Consider the following 24,356-nt stretch of genomic DNA (forward strand, 5'->3'; position numbering starts at 1 on the left):
AATATCTTTTGAGAATATTCTCAATCATGCTTTGGATTATAATAAAAACTACACTGAAACTTTCCATTGGTCTATTTTGGTAGATGAAAATTTGACTTTCTTACAAAAAGAAAGTGAATTTGAGACAAAGCGAGTAGAAATTTTACAATCGAAAGCAGTGAAGTTTTTTGTCTTTAACTTTGAAGTTAATTTGAATTTAAGTTTCTCTCATGTAAAGAATTTCACTGATGTTCTTGAATGTTTGAGTCATTTTGAAAAGTTTAATGTTTGTTGGGGTGTTAAAGAAGAAGACATGAAGCATGTTAAGCATTCTGCAGCATTTTACTGCAGGAATTCCGACAGTCTTCGATCTAGAAAGTGTGAGCGATTTTTCAAGTGGTCTAAAAAGAAGTGTAAATGCTGCTCTGCGTTCCATCAAACTCTTAAGAAAAAAATAAAGCGTAGGAAAAATGGAATTAACATTAATAAATCCAAGTTCAAGTATTTAAATGAAGATCAAACCAGACTGAAATTTGCAGCTCTCAAGAAAAAGAATTCTGCTCTGAAGAGAAAATCCATACAATTGCAAAGAAAAGCGCAGAAGTTTATTTTTAAAAATGCTATTAGTGTTGATTCTAAGCTTGGTGATGAGTTGAAAAAAGCTGTAGATAATGATAAAACCCTTAACCCAGATTCTTTTCGAAAATTTATTCTCAATGAACAACTTCGACTAATTAAAAGTAATGGAAATCGTCCTCAAAAGTGGCATCCAGCCATTGTTAAATGGGCTCTTTACCTTAAGAGCAAATCCGCAAGCACGTATGAAAATTTACGAAAAGTGTTTTCCTTACCATCACGGAGGACTTTATATGACTACTCCAAACATTTACGATCTGAAAGTGGATTTTCTGAGAAAACATTGATAGAGATGAGAAGGGAAGCAAATATTGATCAGGCACAAGACCATGAAAAGTACATTTCGATCATTGTTGACGAAATAACTGTACAGCAGGATATAGTATCAAACCCAAGTACCGGTGACATAGTAGGATTTGTTGAACTCAATGAAGCCAATAATGCTTTAAAAGATCTGGAAGGTTCTTTAAAAGGGGACAATATTGAAGACATGCCACTAGCTTCTCATATTTTACAGTTAATGGTAAGGGGGCTGACAACAAGCTTCAAATATCCCTATGCTTTCTTCCCTTGCCACAAAATGACTGCCGAAGAACTTGCAAGCATCATATTGGAAGCGATTGAAAATTTGCAAATGGCAGGCTTCAAAGTTTTAGTAATTGTGTGTGACAAGGCAGGGGTCAATCAGAAGCTAATGAAGATGTTTGCTGGTAGAGAGCCGGATAGTGTTGAAGCTGGGGTTCCATATAAGACCAAAAATATTTTTAGTAAAGGAGACCCCATCTATTTTATATCAGACCCTTCACATCTTATGAAAACTGGACGTAATAATGTTGAGAATAGTGGTAATGAGAAAAATACAAGACTCCTGATGAAAAATGGAAAGCATATATTATGGGATCACTTTCGGCTAACTTTTGAAAAGGATTCGGAGTCTAACCTGAGGCTTGCGCATAAATTAAAATGGGACCACATACATTTAAATTCATTTTCTCGAATGAAAGTAAACTATGCAGTACAGGTATAAGTGAAGTTTGTGTAAACATATTTCGTTATTTTAAGATTTTGTAATGCAGGTGTTGAGTTCCAGCGTTGCAAATGCCATGAGCAGTTTACTAGGAGAGGCGGCATCCGAGACGGTCACATTCATTCGAATGTTTAATCGTTTCTTTGACCTAATGAATACAAGAAACTTGACAGAGGGGAAATATAAGCAAAACTGCGATTTGAATCCTTACCGAAATGTTGACGACTGGCGTTTAAAAGTAAATTTTTTAATTTTTTCTATTATTAATCGTATTTATGTATTTTTATTTTGTTAGTGGCTTCGAGAAGAATTTCTGGGGTATCTTGAGGGATGGGAAAAAGAAGTTGAAGATATGGAAGTGGAAGAGGGGTTTGATAAAGGCAAAATGTTACTAAGTAAAGAAACCCGAGATGGTTTTAAAATAACCAGTAGGTGCTTGTCTTAAAAATATATTACCATTTTGATGGCTTGGTTTAATAAAGTCGTAACTCTCATTACGATTACTTTAGAGTTACTACTTTATTAAACCTTGGAGGGTTGTTGCTCCTAGATTAAACCAAGCCAACGATTTATTGAATACGATTAATTGTTTACTTTTCTCTTCTAGCTCTTTCTGTTATAGAAATTGTACCATTTCTTCTACAAAAGGGTGCCAATTTTGTTTTCACTGAAAGATTTTCTCAAGATCCACTTGAAAGATATTTTGGTAAGCATAGGGCAGCAACGGGATCCAATGACAATCCAACAGTTTTCCATTATAAACAAAATGTGTGCAAACTCAAATCAGTGGGAAAATTAGTATTTCACTCGATTAAAGGCAATACAGTTGCAAAATCAAAACGAGATAAAATTCAAAATCGACGCAGGCTGCTTCCTCTTTAAATCAATTACATCAAGCCATCAGCAAATGGTTTCTTTATGGTTTTTATTAAAACATTTCAGTTTTGATCTAGTGTCATTTAAAATATCACAAGTTTTTTAAGATTCTGGGAAGTAACATATGTTTTTAGGATAATAGCAAATATCACACATAAGCCTTAAATTAAATTAAATATCACAGTTTCTTAAGAATTTAAAAAAATATATACAGGTACACATGTTGTCACGTACTTCAATTTGAATAAATAAAACCTTTTTTAGTGATACGTTTCCTTTTTGATTTTGGTTCATCTTTCTTGCATTTTTTACACGCTTTTGTACTTTTGAGGCACTTTCGTAGACTAGTTGAAGATAATTGGGATTTTTTTGCAGTTTGATATTTTATTTTTAACCAGTTAACATAACCAGCTGTTAAAACATGAGCAAAAATTGTGCATGCTACTATTAATACTTTCTCCCTGCTTTCTAAGTTGTCACCTCCCCAAGATTTCACCCACAAATCATTAACAGTTTTATTATTTTGTAGTGCATTGAGTACTTTCTGAACTCTTTCACGCTCAAACATCGAACATTCTCCATCATAATATTTTTTTGCAACATTGTTTATTTCCCAAAATAGAAAAAATCCTGGTTCACTTAAGAAAACTAGCCTTTTTCTGTTCTGCATGTTTGTCCAATTCTGATAGTTTTTAATTTCACCTAAACAGTCCTTTTTTATAACACAGCTGCTTATTAGTCCATCACATATTTTCCCATAGCGCTTTGTTAATTGATGAATTATGTAACCACCAATATGGTGAACTTGGTTTCTTTCTTTAGCAACTTCAGCTTCTTTTGTCATTAATTTGGGAGGTTTAGTAGTAGTGAGCGTAGATGTTTTGGGATTTTTGTTACATAAATCTGAAACCATTCTGATCAAACCTTCATCAAAAAAGCGCCTCAAAAAACACTGACATATTTGATATTTCTCTTTTTCATTTAATATTAAAAATTCCTAAATTAAACAATTTAAAAAATTAGTGGAAATATAACATTAGTGATGAAAATTTGTTCCTTTGTTTATACCTCAATGCTTAGGAAAGAATATGAAAGTGACTCCACAAAGTTGTGATTCAACATCAAATCTAATACACAAGTCATGTAACTTGTACAATCTTTAACATTCTTCTGATGAAACATCTTCAGATACTCCAAACATTTTGAACTGAATTGAATTTTTGTTTTGTCCTCCAATATTTTTCCTACACATTGCTAAAAAATACAATTATGACATTAAACAAAATAATTTAAAAAACCTAAAAAAACAGTACAACACTATACTTTAAATTGAGGACTTGACGCTAATAAAACAACTGAATTCATCTTTTTCTTTGCTTTTTCAAATAGCGTATCAAAATTTTCAAGGAAGAAAGATTCTGGAACAACTTGGTCTGAGACTGATTTAGGTTGTTCATTTTTCTTGGGCTTTACAATCAATATTGTGGATTGAATACATCCTTTAAAAAACGAAATAAATAAATCTAAAGAATATGAATTTATAAAATGAATTAAATACTTACCTATTTTGGAATAGTTATGCTCCTTTATAATTGAGTATTTCATTATTATCGAGACTTCCGTGCGAAACCAGACGACGCGAAAACAATGCTATAAATAGCTGCCAAATTCCGTATGCAGTTGGCGCTAGTCACGTTTGAACCCCTCCGTCTTGCGCGAGTTCACGGTCACTGATGAAACTGATTTCGCAGCTCTCCGCAACTCCTGTATACTTGTTTTATTCCTCCAAGGCGGAACAGTGAAGCGTAAAACAGCAAGAGTCAGTCTTCAGCGACCAGTGACTGGACAGATTTTGACTCCAACAGATATGTTTAATTTCTGCCTATCAAACTTCGAAAATATCAAGTTCATCTATGTTAAAAACGAAGAAATTGAGCGACAAAAGGAACTTTTAAAAGAAAGGTTTTCTAAAGCCATAACAGTAAAAGGAACTCGAGGGTTTCATAAATTCGTTCCGAAATCGTTAAATGAAATCATGGTTTCTCCGTTATCTAATGACGATTCGCTAACCACAGTTAAGGTTTCGACTTTAGAATTGTCAGATACTCGAAATCAAGAGGCTGAAAACTTTAAAGTGGGAAATTTGGTAGCCAGCGTCTACAAAGGCCAACTTTACGTTGGATTAATTGAGGAAGTATCAGAAGAGTTTGGAGACTTCTTTGTAAACTTTTTGCGTCCCCCTGGTATTTCGGACAAATACACATGGCCCAGAAGGATCGATAGCAGTTGGGTGTCAAGTGAAAATGTTCTATGTGCAATTGAAATTCTTGTAGGTTTACCAAATTCGAAAGGCTTTCAAATCAAAGAACACGATAAAAATAAAATTACCAAAGCCTTTTCCATGTATAAAGAAGTTTTAAGCTGTTTTGTGTAAATAAAAAATTAATTGGTGTGTAAACTATAAAAATAAATGGTTTTGGTATTTCATTTTGTGTGTGGTGGGGTAAATTTCAAAAATTAATATCTCGAAAACTACAAATATTACTTTGAGATTTTGAGTGATTATTATGTATTCGATAGTGGGAATTTTAAAAATGCTAAAATCGTTGACCTACGACTGAGGTGTCTGGGCAAGGTCAAAGGTCAAATTATTTAAAGGCCCAGATTTTAATGACATTTACGTCAAATGACAACTCTGATTAAATATTCATATTAGGGTGCGCATTGTCTTTAAAATGAGGTATTACATGTGATTTTGCGATAATTATGTCTTAAGATATAGTAGAAAACATTTAGGGGGTCAAGGCGTACTTTTGAAAAAACGCGTATGCTGTATCTCGTAAACGGCTGAACCGATCGTTATGAAACTGTCAAAATCGTTTTCCTAGGCCCAAAAAACCCTGTATACAAAATTTGGGCAAAATCGAAAGGGGTCGGGTGTTCTGTGGCAGGCGTTTTGTCATGGAATGACCCAGGAGCCACCTATTGAAGCGCTTTTCATTAACCCACCGGGAGCCTGGTTGGAACTTTTGTACTTTTGACAGATTTCGCAAGAACGACAATACTTTAAGACGTCTAACGTCATCCCCTCCCACGTATAGTTCTTACGCACACGGACTAAGGTCTTTTTATGTCCGAAGTGTCCCATAGAACGAACATCGTGATTTATCTCAATTACTTTTGTTGTTAACGAGGGGGGCACTAAGATTTTAAATTGAGACCCTCCAATATCGCGATAAACCACCCCATCCCGAATATCACATTTGACCTTAGTTATCTCCACCCATTGGTCCACCTTATTCATAGCATCCAAATGTACATTGTCCACCAGGTGCCTTATTAATCTGCCTATATTTAAATCCCGCGACTGGGCGTCTCTGATCTCGGCCATGTCTATCCCCGGCAGACCATCGGTCGCAAAAGGGGTACAAACGGATTAGGCGGGGGACAGTACTAAGTGGGAAAGGGCATTGAAGTGGCCCTCTTCTACAGCGTTGTCAAGTGTGGGCGACCTAGAGAGAGCATCCGCCACGACGTTCTCCTTGCCCGGAAGATGATGGAAAATTGGGTTGAAGATTTGTAACTTAACGTTCCATCTCGCGAACTTTCCAGTGGGGTCAGGGGCGCGGCGCAACCACAAGAGTGCGCTATGATCCGTGTAGATATGAACCTCAGACCCCTCAATATATGGACGGAATTTCTCACATGCCCAAACCACGGCTAAGCACTCTTTTTCGGTGGTGGTATAATTTGGCTCCGCTCTACTTAAGGCTCTACTCGCGTACTGTATTACAAATTTATTTTCCTCAATATGCTGTTGTAAAACACATCCTACACCTACGTTACTATCGTCGGTATATAAAAGAAAGGGGTAATTATAGTGGGGGGTAGCTAAAATGGGGGCTAAACATAATTTTTCTTTAAGAGAATTAAACGGTTCGGTTTGAATAGATGACCAATAAAATGGGGTATCGTTATGTAGAAGAGAAGTTAATGGGGCAGCTATTTTGGCGAAATTTGAGACAAATCGTCTGTAATAACTCGCGGTACCTATAAATCTACGGAGGCTTCTTACATTGTGTGGGATTGGAAAGTCTCTCATCGCGCTCGTCATATCCGGGTCAACCTCTACTCCGTTCTCCGACACAATATGTCCTAAAATCTTTGTCGAGGCCTTACAGAACTGAGTCTTTGAGGCCTTGATAGTCAAACCAGACTCACGTAGTTTGCGGAAAACTTTTTCCAAAGTGGCTAAATGAGTATCAAAATCCGCTGAGGCCACAATGATATCATCAAGATAAGCGCGCACCCCCTCGTCCTGCAGGTCTCCTAGTAAGTTATTGACCATCCTTTCGAAAGTTGCTGGGCGCTGGTCAATCCAAACATCAACACCTTGGGCCTAAGCAAACCCCGATGCGTGGCGAACACCGCGACATCCCTAGAACACTCGTGGAGAGGAACCTGCCAATAGCCGGATCGCATGTCGATAGTTGTTATATATTTTGGCCTATGGAGCGAGTCGAGAATGTCATCGATACGGGCCAAAGGGTGGGCATCTTGTCTCGTCTTTTTGTTTACCATTTGATAATCGATGCACAATCTTTCGGAGTCATCGCTCTTTTTAACTAAAATTGCGGGAGAAGACCAGGGGCTATGACAAGGCTCGATTAGATCTAAGTCTAACATTTTGTTTATTATTTTATCCATGGCCGCGCGTTTCGCTGGCGAATAACGATGTGGGGAACACGACGACGGGATACTATCCCCCACATCTATGTAATGCTCTATACAATTGGTTCTATCTGGTTTCAAAGAAAAAATATCACCAAAACTAAAAACTAGAGATTCTAACCTGCCCCTGCTCGGCTTTTCTAGACTAGTCATAATTAACGCCTGCTTGATACCCACCACGTCAAAATCATCCCAACCTAAACTAAAACATCGTTTCCCAGAGCCGGTTTTCGTTACAAAACTAAAATCCTTAACTTCATCGGGTCAGCGACCAACGCTTCGGCCAAAATCAACAATTAAACTGGTCTCCGCCAACAAATCGCGTCCTAAAATACAAGCCTCAAACAAAACTGTCCTACCGGGCAGGCCAAACGGAACTTTTACCGAACCTTCCGCAGCCAAAAGTGAGGAGTCCGGCTGTACTAAGGTTACTAACTTATCTATTGTTTTGAAACCATCGAATTCCAAATTAGTTTTATATTTCAAATTTATTACAGTATGGGATGACCCCGGATCGATTAATGCAGTAACTGGCGTGTTCCCTATATAAATCTCAAGAAAGTCTAGCCCTCAGGAACACGGCTTACCAAAAATTCCTAAATCTCGACCGGGGCTAGACGAAAAAAGTTTATTGACGATAGTTTGCGAGGGCAGATCCTCCACTGGACCCCCCCCCCCCCCCCGCTGGCAGGTTTCCCTGAGCCGACGAAGCGTTACCGGCCGAACCACCTGCATTGGGATTTACTCCCCCACGGCGATTAACCCTACCCGCTCCTACGCTTCGGCCTCTGTCGGGGCACTCTCTCTGGCGATGGCCGTCGCGATTACAATGGTAACACCGAATGCTACGGTTGTCAGGAGATCGTTGATTTTGACAAACCCGTTCAATATGTCCCGCCTGACCACACTTAAAACAGATTGGCCGACCGTCTCTAGTAGAATTGTTAAACTGATTGTAAGCTGGCGGCATATGAGAGTTGTAAGAAGAATATCGGGGAGGGAAGGTACGCGGCTGGTAGTTATCACGCCTAGTATCCGCGATTTTCTTACTCTCTACCTCGATTCGGGACGCGTCGTCTAAAAGATCGCGTAGGTTATGGTATCTGTTTGTCATAATGAGCACTTTGATAGTGCTTTTCATGTTCCTTAATACGTAACGTACTTTTTCCTGACCGGTGAGACTCGTGTTTAGCTGACTAAACAAGGCCTGCATCGATTCCGCGTAGTGGATTACGGATTGGTTTTCCCCTTGTATATTTAGAACAATTTTGCTCATAACAGCCTCGTCATTTGAATAATTATTATTTGATTAATAACGGAGGCTACGATTTATTACACGCGCATTCTTGAGGCCTCGGAAAAAGGGGAGAAATGAGCCCCACCCGAGGCCATGTGTGACATATAAAAGCAAAGGCTGATTTTTTAGTGCATCGCCCCCTTTTATCTAAAATATTTTCAAGAACCTCATTAAAAAGTCATAAGAACGTTTTTTCTTAAATAAACTTATCAAAATATAAACAAACGATCCAAAAAAATTATTAAAATGCAAGTATTATTATTTATAAGGAAAAAATAATAGCGTCTGCTTTAGCCACTAATCCTCTATGTTTCCATGGCGAACCAAAGGGGGCGTAGCGATAGATTTCGGTCGTGAATTATTGGTAGCGCATGTATGTTTTCTTACTTTGTACTTTGGGCAAGAAAAAAAATACTGATTTATTGCCCTTGAACCCAGTGATGCACAAAAAAATTTCTATCTATCTTTTTCGTATCTTTTTACATAGATGGCAGCAGCTATACTATACTTTCAATTTTTTCCCTCTGAAATTTCTGTAAATATCATTTTATTTTTGATATTTTTGAGCATAGATGGCGACAAAATCATTCACAATCTTTCATTTTATTCAGTTTTGGCCCTTTGATTTTTTCACGATCTTTCAAATTTCTTTAAGATATGAGAGTTTCAATTATTTTCAATTCTTTTTTGCCCTTGCCTGAAAAATTTCAGAAGAAATCTTTAAAGATTTAGATAAGTATCATTTCAAATACTTCTTTAGTTTTCATTATATTGAAAAGTATATTTAAAAATATTTCAAGTACGTTTCACGAGAAAGTAGAATCAAATTTTTTCATATCAAAAGTTCGAAGTATTAAAATGAATATTTCAATTTTTATCTTTTGATTATTAATTCAGTAGTAAACCTTCCAATATTTGATTTTGATTTTATGGATTAGAATCGATCTTAATTTTCGTATTTTCAAAAACTAAATTATGGAAAATAAATAAAGCTATTGCATCGCCACAGCCCACGCTGCCAGTTTGCAACACACGTGACACTCTAACTGCGTGGGAGCAGTGATGGGCGCGCTCGTATCTTTGGATACTTTTAGGATACGAGATGATACTTTATCCGAAAAATAAAAATTAAAATATACGATTTTGATATGATCTTCTACATTGCAAAATGATCGCGATAGAATTTTGAAGAAATAAATTCGGGAGCGAACTATATTTGAAAAGATTCTTCTCTTACCTAGCCTAGCGAAAAAAAGAGCGGAATAGAGCTAGTGCTTCCATTTTTTATATTAGAAATTACACGATAGATTTTTTCTGGTTTCTCTTCAATTTTGTTTGTATTTGAGAGGAAATATTTTAGCGCCATCTAGATATGCCGATATACACTATTTGAGCGGCGAACGTATCTCACGTGATACCGAAATATAGCCAAACCCGAAACAATGTTAAGTGATAGAAGGGAGAGGAGCGGTCAAAGGTCGCGCCGTTTTTCTGGCTGTTTTTTAACGGGGGGGGGGGGGGATAATTCCCTCTATCCCTAGGCAGACAGAGGAGGGAAAGCAAAGACTGATTCTAGCGATAAAAAGCTGCGCCGCCTAGACTGAAAGGCGATTTCAAAACTAAAACCAAAACTTCCAAAAGTTATTTTTCCCACCGTCCCAACTCCCACGCAGTTAGAGTGTCACGTGTGTTGCAAACTGGCAGCGTGGGCTGTGGCGATGCAATAGCTTTATTTATTTTCCATAATTTAGTTTTTGAAAATACGAAAATTAAGATCGATTCTAATCCATAAAATCAAAATCAAATATTGGAAGGTTTACTACTGAATTAATAATCAAAAGATAAAAATTGAAATATTCATTTTAATACTTCGAACTTTTGATATGAAAAAATTTGATTCTACTTTCTCGTGAAACGTACTTGAAATATTTTTAAATATACTTTTCAATATAATGAAAACTAAAGAAGTATTTGAAATGATACTTATCTAAATCTTTAAAGATTTCTTCTGAAATTTTTCAGGCAAGGGCAAAAAAGAATTGAAAATAATTGAAACTCTCATATCTTAAAGAAATTTGAAAGATCGTGAAAAAATCAAAGGGCCAAAACTGAATAAAATGAAAGATTGTGAATGATTTTGTCGCCATCTATGCTCAAAAATATCAAAAATAAAATGATATTTACAGAAATTTCAGAGGGAAAAAATTGAAAGTATAGTATAGCTGCTGCCATCTATGTAAAAAGATACGAAAAAGATAGATAGAAATTTTTTTGTGCATCACTGCGTGGGAGTTGGGACGGTGGGAAAAATAACTTTTGGAAGTTTTGGTTTTAGTTTTGAAATCGCCTTTCAGTCTACGCGGCGCAGCTTTTTATCGCTAGAATCAGTCTTTGCTTTCCCTCCTCTGTCTGCCTAGGGATAGAGGGAATTATCCCCCCCCCCCGTTAAAAAACAGCCAGAAAAACGGCGCGACCTTTGACCGCTCCTCTCCCTTCTATCACTTAACATTGTTTCGGGTTTGGCTATATTTCGGTATCACGTGAGATACGTTCGCCGCTCAAATAGTGTATATCGGCATATCTAGATGGCGCTAAAATATTTCCTCTCAAATACAAACAAAATTGAAGAGAAACCAGAAAAAATCTATCGTGTAATTTCTAATATAAAAAATGGAAGCACTAGCTCTATTCCGCTCTTTTTTTCGCTAGGCTAGGTAAGAGAAGAATCTTTTCAAATATAGTTCGCTCCCGAATTTATTTCTTCAAAATTCTATCGCGATCATTTTGCAATGTAGAAGATCATATCAAAATCGTATATTTTAATTTTTATTTTTCGGATAAAGTATCATCTCGTATCCTAAAAGTATCCAAAGATACGAGCGCGCCCATCACTGCTTGAACCAAAGATCCTATATCCTTGCTTGAACTAGAGTTGCGCACTCTTCTGTTTAGCCTTGACTAAGAATCCTTGTAATATTTACATCATCCTAGCTCTCAGAGACTCAGACAGAGACCCTCGGATCCTAGATTACTTGTTTTGGCTTCCTATTTACAATGTTATTTTCTTCGCTTTTCTAATCAGTTTAAAGATGGATGTGGAAGCGGAAGTACTGTTTAAGAAAGGAAAAAGATTTGCAGCGGCATATTTACAAGTAGAATGTGCAAAATCGCCAAATCCTCCATTATTAAGAGAACTCTTAGATATTCTACTGGACACCAAAAAGTCAGTAGACAGTTGGGATACCATTGATTGGTGCCGATTTTTGATGGCTGGGGGGAAAACCCCTGATGAATATGGGCAAATTGGTGCGTAATTAAAAATATCCTGTATTAGAATACGAGCACAACTTAATTATATCATGTAGTTCGTAGGTATGACAATGCTACTACATGCGGACTTGTATGGACAGCAAACTTTGTAGCCTATAGATGTCGAACCTGTGGAATCTCCCCCTGCATGTCACTTTGTTCAGAATGTTTCTTACAAGGAAATCACGAAGGACATGATTTCAATATGTTTCGAAGCCAAGCCGGGGGTGCGTGCGATTGTGGAGACACCAGTGTTATGAAAGAATCTGGGTAACTAACACTTGCATTACAAATCTCTCTAATATTCGTTTTAAAACTACCTTTCAAATTTATAACTATAGGTTTTGTCTAAAACATGGACCAAAAGCACAAATGAATAAACCTCAAGTTCCACCGGATTTATTACGAGTAGCTGAAGCTATGATGCCCAGAATATTTCTCCGGTTAATTCAACATCTCAGAGAACAGAGTCGTTTAGGTAATAAAATTTTATTCTCTTTTTGTTGATTCAACATTTTTACAAGACCAATATGCAATTCTAGATTTCACAGCTATACAAGAAGCAGACGGATTTATTGCTATGCTTCATCAGTACAGTGAACTAGGAGGTGCCATGAGAGGGGTTATGACCCAAGCATTGATTAATCCAAATGTTTATCATGAACTAGCTGTTGGTTCGTAATTTTTTATAAAGTTTATACTTGCCAACTGCAATAATTTGAAGGGGCCACACTGATGTTTGAATTTAACAGGAATACAGCTAGAAAAATGAAATATTTCATTTAATTATCACCCAAGGTTTTTCAAATGCTGGTGTTGCCCTTTAAGTGGATTTGTCCAAGGGGGGGGGGGGGGGATTTTAAGAAGTCACCACACCATGAAGTGTTTGACTGTCATTTTCTGGTTACTGAAAGAATAAGTCTGATTTCAGTTTGAAGGGTGGTTTTTTTTAATTGGAAAAGAACTTACCTAAGGCCCACACACCATTGCTAGTCCATTGAGTAAGGAAGTAGCTAAGGATGAAATTTTTACTCAATACATTAATGTGCTCACTTCGTAAATAATTTTGGTTTTCATTCAAAAATATCATTTAATTAACAAAAATCGCCTTTGAAGTACTCTAAACATACGGCCTCCAATCGTATCTTCTCGATTGTTTTAGCACCATGGAGAAATTCTCGGTACTGTTGAGTTTCATACCATCATGGTAATGTTATTAAACCAAATGTTAACTTCCAATCATTATAACGCCAAGTCAATGATCTCAGGCTAAGTTGATGGGGTATAGGTTGCATGTGGGGTGGGGTGAAATCTACCTGCAGAGACTCCCCTGATCCAAGAGATGAGAGCAACTCTGCTCCTTTAGGCGCTGGTAAAGCTTGATGGGGACGTCCATTTATAGGACAGGATTATGGTTAGTTAATATAATATTATTCTTAGTCAGATTTAATGGAAATCATAAAGTGACTTTTCAGTCATTTTTTATTCTTGTTTCTGGGTTTTTGGGTTGTGGTAGATTAGTTGTTTTTTGTAACTTTTCGAATTTTCAAAACAGGTCCTACTTTAGTCCCCAATAAATTATGTTATATTACACATTGAACTTTGAACTCTTAAATTAAACATTAAATTTTACTTTTTTAGTTTGCCTAATTTAAGGGAGAGATATGAATGATGTTTATGAAGCATACAGGTTGTTTTGCACCTCCGCTTGGAAAGATTTGTTTCATGCTATCTAGTCAATGCTGCACAAAACAGAGTTCTTACACGATCTAGTGGCATGAAACATTACTTAACGTTCATAGGATTTATCTTTTATTTGTCTTTTGACGTTTGATTCCTTTAATATCCCTGAAACTTCACTCGCGTGTATTTGTTCTGAAGGTTAAATTTTAAAGTTCCCTAATTGGTATTTCAGCTATACATTGCATTATGACCTATAGCGAGAAAAAATAAATGCCATCTAGGGGGCCAGGCTCTAAGATTATGCCTGGGGCACAAACAACTGCTAATGCAGCCCAAGTTCAACTGAAGTATTCATGTTTTTCACTTGAAACATGTACCCATTCAGGCTTTTAAAGAAATATTCCTAGACAGTAATATATACATTTTACAGTGTTAGGTCGAGTAATAAAAGCAGAGAAATTCAAGCTGTGATATACTTCCTAAGATTGATAGGAAGTCGCGTTCATTGAAATGTGCCTCAAACCTTTTAGACGATACATGATTAATTTTTATGTCCTAGATGGATACTTTTCTCGCAACTGATATATTCCGATATTTTTTAAGGAATTGTAACTTTCCAAATTATAACGCAGAAATCAGAATTTTATATACCGCTAATAATATGAACTTTATTTGTTTAGAATGTTACGACCCAAATAATCCCGAGAAGTCCCTTATACTTAAAAGAAACTATGAGTTTTATTTATCTGCCAAGGAAAGATTGTCAAGCTATGAAGTTCCAGATGATTTACTATGTAACTATTCTAAATTAACAAAAATGTTTGTATTTTAAATTGTATTTAATTAATATAGTTATAAAGGCCATTCAACCAGAATTGAAACACAATACATTTCTTGAGGAACTTGTTTTTTGGACTGTTAAATTTGAATTTCCTCAGAAACTAGTTTGTTTCTTACTCAATATGTTACCAGATCAAAATTACAAAGTAATACTAAAACCAAAACCAAATTTCTAAAAATTAATATTTAATTTATTAAACTTATGTTATGATTTTAGGTGGCATTTACGCAAACATTTGTAAATCATTATAGTCGTGTCAGTGTAATGCTTGCCAATAGTGGCAGCTCAGACACTCTTTCCAACCGGGTTGTGCACGTTAGTGTGCAACTATTTAGCAATGAAGATTTAACACTGAAAATGACTAAGGAATTTCATTTACTTTACACTATGATAATTAGCATTAAAGCCATGATGGACAAAATTATTTTGCAAAACACTCTTCAAGGTTAGTCAGCTTTTATTATCATTTCACTGACTATGATTTCTAATCAAATATGTGGTTTCTTTTCAGATATAGAACGTAATTTTCATTTTGTGGTCGACTGCAGCCATCCCATAATGAAAGATCACTGCTATTGGCCCGTAGTTAGTGATTTAAATAATGTTCTAACTCATAGACCAGTGGCTTATGAGTTTCTGAAAGATAGTAAACTGTTGGACATGTGGTTTTCTTTTTTAATGTTATTTCAAGGTACATTGTGATTTACACTAGGATAAAAATAACAATTAGTTGGTAAGGGTGTGCGAGCACTCGTTTTAAACGAGTACTCGAAACGAGTTTGAGTCGAGTACTCGGCTCGAAACTCGCTAAGCCTTCTGTAGAAACTCTCCGACCTTTCGAGTTCAAAGTTTCGCCAAGGTCAAGCTCGCTAAGAACTCGTCAGTCAATTTAAGTGTTGCCGAGTGCTCGATTTGCTAATTTATAAGGCTCAGTTGTAAATTTAAAATTATATGACGTCACAATTTTCAACCAATCAGGGTGCTTAAAAATATTTGACATCAAATTTTTTCGGTTCCCGCCATTGGTCCATGAGTCATGAGGAAGTTTTAGTTCCAGTTTCAGTTTGGTTTTGGAAAGAACTACAACAGTATATATTACTCAAATATTAGCTCAACGTGAAAAGTTGGAAAACTTTTCTCTTTTGAAACAACTTTTAGGGGGTAAAAATTTTAAAATCGCTCAAAATTTTCAAACTCGGTAAAAATTCAAAACTCTCCTATAATTTTCAAGCTGGTTAGAAACTCGGTTCTTAAAAAAAGGGTTTAATTAAAACTCGTAAGCTCGATTAGTTTTTCAAGCTCAAACTCGAACTCGGAAAGAAAAAATTTTGAAACTCGAACTCGACTTGCTAGCCAAAAAGTGATACTCGCACACCCTTACTAGTTGGCTAACATGTTTTTTGGGTTGAAATTTTCTACCAGGAAACGGTTAGCTGATACTCTTACTAAGAACATTTTCTTATGCCTTATTTTGGTGTCTAGCCAAACTTTGATGTAAGAAACTTTATTTGGTCTATTTGAAGCAAGTTTCCTTATAACTGACTAACTGAAATTTTAATTATCATCATGGTATAGTAAGAGTTAAAGCAAATTTCCGTTTTTGGTCTGAGATATTCAAGGTAAAAGTTATAACATGGGAATCCACAACAGTTTAAACAAAGTCCGGCAATTAGTAGGTGCGAACAAATATATCAAAATTATGGGAAATTTTACCTAATTTTTAATATCAGTTGCATCAAGCAAAAAAAGGGATATTTATTTGCTTCAGTGTCAGGTAGCTAAAAGACAACTCAGTTAATTTTTACTTGGTAATGCAATTTGTCCCAACAAAATCTGTGTTAACCAACAATGACTGAATATTTTATGCTTAAAGGGACTTTCAAGGGAGGTGTGAGGGGTCAGAAGTCAATTAAAAAAACGTCACTGAAACGTCATCAGAGTGTAACTTTGTAAATTCGACGAATGGCGGCCAAATGATGTATTTTAAATGGACTTCAATCTCCCCCCCCACCCACAGCTCTCCTTTGAAAGTCCCTTTAATAAATAGTGTTTAATTACATTTTAACTTAACTGTTATTTAAATATCAATTATCCAAAAGGAATGAATGTAAATCAGAGGGAATTGAGACAACATGTCGAATTTGAGCCAAATACATACTACGCTGCTTTTCTAGCGGAATTGGAAGCTTCTGCCACGCCAATGTGGGCATTAATTGCTCATCTTAAAGAACCTGACACGGTTCACTTGACAAAACAAGTTATTCAGCGTTGCTTATTATCTCTTATTGAATGGTTTGATGCCATTGGAATGCCCAGTGGTGATATGGTATGATGTTAAAAGACCATGCTTAGTGTTCTACACCGAAAGCTAAATATTTTCCTGATTTATTCCTCAGCCAAATCCCTATCAAGTGTCTTTCCATTTGCCCCTTCATAGATACCTCTCGGTATTTTTGTGCCAAGCTATTGTTCACCAAGGAATTCCATCTTCGGAAGTCATACCTGGCCCAGAAACTTTAAAAAGTGTAATGTTGCACCCTCTGCAAGCGCAAGTAGCTTTTCACGAGATTTTGAGTGGAATGTGGGTACGGAATGGGTTGCAGATTAAAGGACAAGCTATGACATACATTCAATGTCATTTCTGTAACTCCACTGTCGATGCTGATCTCTTCTTGCTTCAACTGTGTGCTGGAAATTTGGATTCCGATTGGTTTGTTCAAACTGTTCTGGAAAGGTAATAAATAAATCTGGTTATGTTTTGAGTTATAATTGATCTTAATAATTGTTCAATTCTTATAGGTTTCAAGTATGGGAGTGGTTTTCCTTCAAAGAACTGAATAAATTAAATTATTTGGGGCAAGAGCAGTTGATGCCCATGCTAGAAGGCGCATTGACCTTCTTAGCAACTCTTGTTGATATCCACACTAATTTGGGGATGACTGAAGAAGAAATTACGCGACAAGAAATGATTGCTCTCTTGTGCATGAATGACAGAACTCATTCTCAACTGATGGAACTCTTACCAGAAAAATGTGGAACTACTTCTCAAAATAAAGATTTTGAAGCCATTCTTTCTCAGGTTTGTTAAAATGTTTTTAATAAAGAATAAATAACCAAATATATTGTTTCATCCATGTTAAGATTGCTGATTATAAAGCTCCAAACTTTGAAGCTGGTGGAAATATGGTTCAGGGAATTTATGTTCCCAAAGCGGAAATTTGGGAAAAAGAATATGATCCAATTCAAGTTTTGTTGAGGGCTGTACATCGGCGTGATTTCCAGGCTTCAGTGGATAGATATACTCATTAGTGAGAACTTTCAATTGTGAGCTCAAAAGATGTTGAGAACCTTATTTGAGAACATTTCTTTCTAGTCTCCGTCAGTCTGGTAAATATCATGGAACTGGTGCACCGTGGCTACCATTCCGTATTCCTCTAAATGTTCACAAAGAGATTAAAGATCCGAGACGCATTCTTCAATCTCAAACACTTCATGGAGTTATATTTACAATTCTTCACAGGGTATGTTAGAAAATGTAACCAAATAATTAGGCTTTCATTTAATTGGATATTTTTCAGGCTTGTAGCAATCCCCTGATCACTGAGCAAATAGTGTCTCTTTCAGTCTATTTATTGGAACTAGCTCTACGATTTCCTTCTAGTAGTGTAGCTTCTAATCATCCAGATAAAGATCACATGTCATTAGCCTCTCTCGAATGCTATGATCTGGACTATAAATCGTGGTTTCCATCAAACAACACGCTTCAAAATATTTGCCATCCAATTCACAATGTAGTGATTATGGACGAATCAGATTCCACGCTTAGCACAAGGTCCCCAACAAATGGTCTGAACTTGAGTGGTTCATTGGGAAATATAGCTCTGTTGGGTAGCGAGAATAACGAGGGTGAAGATAGCAGTCCAGTTGAGGCTATGGCTGCCACTTCTTACCATGATTCCATGGTAAATATGGTTGAAGAAATGGAAGTTGATGAAGAAATGAACAACTATATGGATGAACTTCTCATGGATCAGTTTGACAGTGTTTATGAGGTTCAGAGTCCTGTTGCTGAGGATGGAGTTGTGAGCATTCCTGGTTTGACCCTACCAACTCTAAATAATCAGTTGGCTTTGCCCTCTTCCTCTGAAACATGCACGGAACAAGCTTTAGTTCCTCTTGGTAAGTTTTGTTCACTGGTGCCTTAATCAAAATACTGAAACTAAACCATTCTTGTAGCACCTAGAGCTATAGTACCACAGAGTTCAATGGAAGGAAGTTCCGAAACAGCTTTAACTACAACATCAGAAGTGCAAGATAGCTCTCCACCAACAAGTCCAACTGGTCCATTACCAGTGGAAGCTCCAAATTCTGAACTGGAAAATAAAGGTCTGGTTTTGTCACGAAGACTAGTAGCTGGCCCACCCAGGCTTCAGTTATCTCTCCGTCAGTTGTCACTTAGAAGACACACAGTACCTAATAAACCCAGTTTATCAAACATTTGGTCATTGTCATCAATGAAGGCCCTACCAAACTGCAGCAGCAGACCTCAAGTGGAAATCCACGAGACTTTTTTCACATTACTTATGAGACTTCATTCAAAATTTTCTGGGAAACCAGATTCTTACCAGCCTCCATTTATAGGCCCAAAACCAATTTCTAGGTAGTTGGTACTTGCAGTAGAAATATAAATCTTTTTTAACAAAAATATATTTGGCAGTGAAGAAATGAAGAACACTAATGACATAGATAAAGAATCGGAAGAAACTAGAATGGGAGATGGAACTCTCTTCATAAGACAATTATTGGACCACATTATTAGGCTTTATGGATCGCAGAGACTAGGAGAGCAGTTAGTTAAGTCAGCTAGGCAAAGAATATGGCCCAACTTAGTTACCAAAGACTCCAACAATTCTCAAAATTCTAGCAAAATTCCGACAATGGATAAGGAAGAAAGGTAAATTTTTCAAAGTGTAACGGCTGCCAAAATGTAATTATTATTTAATGACCATAGGAGGCGAAAAGCCAAAGAACGACAGCAAAAGTTGATGGCAGAATTTGCATCACGACAGAAAGCATTTATGGAACAGTCCATGAAACTGAACGCTGATGGTGCGGACTGTGGAATGGATGATGGAACTGGTACATCTGCAGCTGAAGGTGATACAGACTATACTGAAGCTGAGGCCAAGGAATACGAATGCATCATTTGTGGCCAAACTACTCCAACGACATATGAAAAACCAATTGGAATGGTTGTGTTGATTCAAGCTACTAGCAGTTAGTTTTTATTAACATCATTGTTGATTTGAGGAAAATCCATATTTACCGCAATTTCATTGTAGTTTTGGGTCATTCTCATCAATTGGAAATAGAAAAGAGGCGTTTACCTTGTAATGATGAAGAAATGAGACAGTTTAAAAAAGATGGCCGTTTGGGAGTGTATATGGAAAAGAGGGTAGAACAAATGTACAAATACTTTGACAATGTACGTGTAGACTATAGTATAATTTTTGTTCAAACAAGGTTTTTTCTAATAATTATTTTCTTTAACTAGTCTTCTTGGCAATTAGCTGTTAACATTGGATGGGAAGGGGGAGTTCATGTTCAAACATGCGGTCATTACCTCCATATGGACTGTCAAAAATCATACATTCAATCGCTCAGAGTAAACTACTCAAATTAAGGTTAATTTTCAAGTTCATTGTATAAACAAATTGTCTAATAGTCTCAAAGTCATCAAACACAAAGGCAGCAGAACCTAGCAGTCGAAAGCGGGGAATATTTCTGTCCATTGTGTCGGCAATTGGCCAACTCTGTTCTGCCACTCAACCCTGAAGCATCTGTGAATGTCGAGAGTATGGCATTAATTCGTAGTCATCCCAACAAAGAGCTTCATGAACTAGCTGATGAACTAGGGCAGTTTTTTGCAGCTACTCCAGTTCCAGTAAATATAAATGAATTATTTTTCTCCTCATCAACTTGGTATTGAACCCTAATAAAATTTAGATGCCATCAATTCTTAAGAAAATGGGCAACATAATGGAAGACTTGACTGTTGCAACATATCCTCGATATAGGTCTTTTTGCAATCCTGATTCTCATGGTCTACATCTTTTTGTGTGTTCTATAGCAAGGTAGATTTAAATTGTCTTTGTGACCTTTGTTTTGATAATAATATTGTTTTGACTGATCTTGTAATTCAGTTTAGTTTTTTTTATATTTTTAACAATATGGCAAATTAATGCTGATAGCAATTTCTTACCAAATATCATCAGATTTTACCAAGGAAAATCGCATTCAATGTTAGTTATGTGAAAGTTCAAGATTATTAGGTATCACAAAGAAGCATCTATTTCCCCCTCTTGGATAAAATTGGGGTTAAATAAATTATTAAATAGTAAATTATATTGAGATTTAAGTGGTAAATATCAATAATTTGAATTGATTAATTGATGAAATTGGAATACCAGTAAATTATACCAATTGTGTCCATAAATAATATATAACTACATTCTCTATTCCTTTTTCGTTTCTTACAGAACAAATTTAGAAATGGAATTATTACTTCGTAAAGGAAGTTTATGCTCACCAGCAGTTAGGAAATCATGCTTCGGTAATGGTTTAGTTGAATTAAACAAACTTCCAATCTAAAAAAAATTTTCCATAGTTCCCTTATTTCAAGTACTTGCGTGTCATGCAAAAGTACTGGCCAGAGCACAGTTTGTCCAGTGGTGGCTCCAATTATCAGGATTGCCTCCAAAAGATCAGTTTTCCAGGCAAATTAAGCACTCAAATTTAATCATAAATACAGTCTAATCTCTAACTTTTAATTTTAGTTTAACTCCCGTTATTCAAGAAGTACCCATCTTCTTGAGGGACATTTCGTCATTGTTCATACAGTTGATTCTATCACTTCGTTCAACTGTACATAAAGGTTGGTGTTTTGGTATTCTTATTATTTTTGAAGTGGGTTAAAAGTAAAATTAATATTTGGTTTCCAATAGCATATTACAATTGCGTAGTGCAAATTCTCTTCAACGTAGCCTATGCACAAGCTTTAGCTCAACTTAGCTGCAATTTGACACTGAAACAAAGATTAAAATTTAAAGAGCGAGCAAGTGACTGTGATTCTTTGATTAATCAATCAGAAATGACTGAAAGTTCTCCTCCTTCAAATAAAGTAGGTGCTAAATAAGGTAACTGCTTCTGTTGGCATATGTTGTAATTTAACATATTCGTATATTTATACTCATTTTGAGTTTTAACCGATACCATATGTAAAATAATTCTCATAAGTATACCTCTGCATAATATTTCCATAGAGAAAATTTAGATTCAAAATCCTCAACTCTAACTTCCATTTCCCATTGGTTCATGACCTTTCTTTTTTGAAGGACATAGGTTAAAGAATAAACCTTTATGACATACTTACAGTGGCGGACTGGGTCTAATATTTTGGGCTGCCAGAAGACAAAGGGCCCCAGCTTTACAACTATAACACGCTCATGTTTGAAGGGCCCACCTGACATCGGGCAGGTTCACTCTATGGCCAGTCCGCCACTGCATACTTATGAGTTATTATATGCCAATACTGCTACTGATTTTTTGACCAATATGGCTAATAGAGGTATATACCAACTTTACCCACATCAATCCTAAAAAATTAGAAAAAGCAACCAATTTATCAGATCTGAATGTTCAAAGTTATTGCCTATGATAAACAAAATTGACTTTCAATAATTGGTAATAAATCAGTATATGTAGTTTTTTCCAAACAGTCAGTATAAACTTGTAATTTTACTGAGAACTTTGTATTTGTAACCAATACCAATCTCATATTGCTTTTTGTCCGTACAGATTTTAAATAATAATGGCCTATTGAATTTTTCCAGAAATTACTTAACATTTTTACTTATTTTCAGCTTACATTTGGAGGATTACTAGGGTCTATTATAGATTACCTTGAGCATAGTAATCTCTATGTAGATGATGATGAATTAGTGCCAGAATTGGTATACCTTTTTGAAATCATACATGTTTATATTCTATTTATATTTTAGCTAGAATTTTTGATTTTGCAGAAAAATCGTGAATGGTCAGAATCCGAATTAGAGAAAAATTTGGAAGCTTTGTGTCTACCGTTTTTGAGGATAGCATCTCTTTTACAAAGTCATTTGTATGCTGAAGATCTACCCCAAATACATGTAATATAACCAAATATTTCTTTAAACTAATATAATTGTCCATAAAAGTTTAACTGTAAACCCCCATTTAATACTGATTTTAAAGGTGTATTTCCATTTTTTTCCATGTTTCAGAATGAAGAACTGGAGTTCAACTCTCTTTGTAAATATTTAGGCTTGGGGAAAAAGGGTATGCAATCTATTCCAACTACACCAACGGGCTCTTTGGAATTAAGCTCGGCTGTTTATCTCCAATGGGCAACTCAGGAACCCTTAAATCTAATAAGCGGCTGGTGTCAAAACATGATTTGCTTTGTTAATAAATGTAGTTCTGCTGCAAGGGTTTGTATTTTACGTTATTTTTAAACACTAATTTTTAGACAATCTAATGTGGGATTTTTTCAGGGCCTTTTGGTAGAACGACCATTAAGGTGGTATCCACCAGTACTACTTCGCCTTCCGCACAATTACAATCAAATTTTCCAATACTATCATCGTATGCTCTGCGTAGTTTGTCACGGAATACCTAAGGATCCTTCATTGTGTCTAATTTGCGGCACCCTAGTCTGCTTAAGGGAAAACTGTTGCAGGCAGCAAGTTCTCTCAGAAGCAGTAGCGGTATGCTATAAAATAGAGATTATAACTGTTACATAAGTGTGTCATAGAATTTATATCATACCGCGAAAGAAAGCGCCCCTAGCAAGAAAAATACACAAATTAAAAAACAAATTATGTGTTGGTTCTACACCTTGGCATGTCTTATTTTGATAAGACAAATTGCATCTAAAATGTGTGGTCATATTAGAAATAGCTCTGTGAAAATTTTACATGAGGAAGATAGGAAACTGACACACTTATGTGAAACAACATTTACAGACTTATGATCTTATTCTTAGATTTTTCTAAATAACAAATGCTAATTTAGTGTTAATTAATTTTAGCATTCAATAAGTTGTGGGGCTGGAACTGCCATGTTCCTTACAGTAAATTCTTCAACTATTGTCGTAATTAGGGGAAAAAGAGCTTGCTTATGGGGTTCGGTGTATCTTGATAAGTTTGGAGAAGAAGACAGAGATTTAAAGTATGTATCGTTAGAAGTAGTACATTTTTACACTATTCTTTAACTTATATTCAACCATATTTTCTAGACGGGGAAAACCATTATATTTAAGTCAAGATCGCTATCGTTTACTAGAGCACCAGTGGTTAAGTCACAGCTTCGATCATACAAATAAACGCTGGGTATGGCATAGGGATAATCTTTAAGATATAAATTATTAGACATATTTAAAGCAAAAAGAACGCTAAAAAATTTAATATAGGCTAATGGTTTTTTACCCCAATGGTGGTAAGATTATTTGACTCCATATTTTTGTTTTGGAGTGTTTTTACGAAGGATAAAAAATCTCTCCTTTATAATTGTTTAAGATACTTTAAAAAAAAATTATTTCATGCTAGTCCCATAATAAAGAAACCATTTTTAAGTTTAAATTTTTTTAAATAGCCTCAACATTTTAAATTGACTTAATATGAAAAAATTCAACAACCTAGAAAACTTATCTAGAAAAATCTGGGTAAATTGAGTTTTCTTTTTGTACAGTATAGCTAAATCGTTTGGTTAATAATTTGATATTTATACTTGATTCTGTACATAATATTAAATTAAAAAGGTTTAAGTTGAGCAACCAAAGTGTATAAGTATTTACATTTTTAAATAATAGGACAGATATGGACCCACAATTTAACATTTTTACATTATTTGTAAGCCAATTTTCTCAATAACCTTTAACTTAG

General features: G+C 35.7%; 1 protein-coding gene across 1 annotated transcript; it reads left to right on the top strand.

Annotated features, from left to right (window-relative positions):
* Nucleotides 1-11,528: 11,528 nt before the first annotated feature.
* Nucleotides 11,529-23,864, top strand: Ubr3 (Ubr3 ubiquitin ligase). The gene is made up of 31 exons (XM_090162014.1): nt 11,529-11,852; nt 11,912-12,125; nt 12,197-12,333; nt 12,398-12,529; nt 14,219-14,332; nt 14,391-14,524; nt 14,596-14,824; nt 14,891-15,070; nt 16,479-16,705; nt 16,776-17,113; nt 17,179-17,458; nt 17,521-17,687; nt 17,753-17,900; nt 17,958-18,558; nt 18,616-19,039; nt 19,097-19,333; nt 19,391-19,656; nt 19,722-19,864; nt 19,934-20,044; nt 20,105-20,323; nt 20,386-20,513; nt 20,919-20,992; nt 21,047-21,155; nt 21,216-21,313; nt 21,384-21,559; nt 22,302-22,391; nt 22,461-22,583; nt 22,698-22,904; nt 22,968-23,180; nt 23,504-23,643; nt 23,711-23,864. The coding sequence occupies exons 1-31, from the start codon at nt 11,636-11,638 to the stop codon at nt 23,826-23,828; spliced, it is 5,994 nt and encodes a 1,997-aa protein (XP_090018140.1). The 5' UTR covers nt 11,529-11,635; the 3' UTR covers nt 23,829-23,864.
* The last annotated feature ends 492 nt before the right edge of the window (nt 23,865-24,356 follow it).

This window comes from Leiobunum rupestre, chromosome 10 (genome assembly GCF_980474605.1).
Source record: "Leiobunum rupestre chromosome 10, qqLeiRupe1.1.hap1, whole genome shotgun sequence".
Lineage (NCBI taxonomy): Eukaryota > Metazoa > Arthropoda > Arachnida > Opiliones > Sclerosomatidae > Leiobunum > Leiobunum rupestre.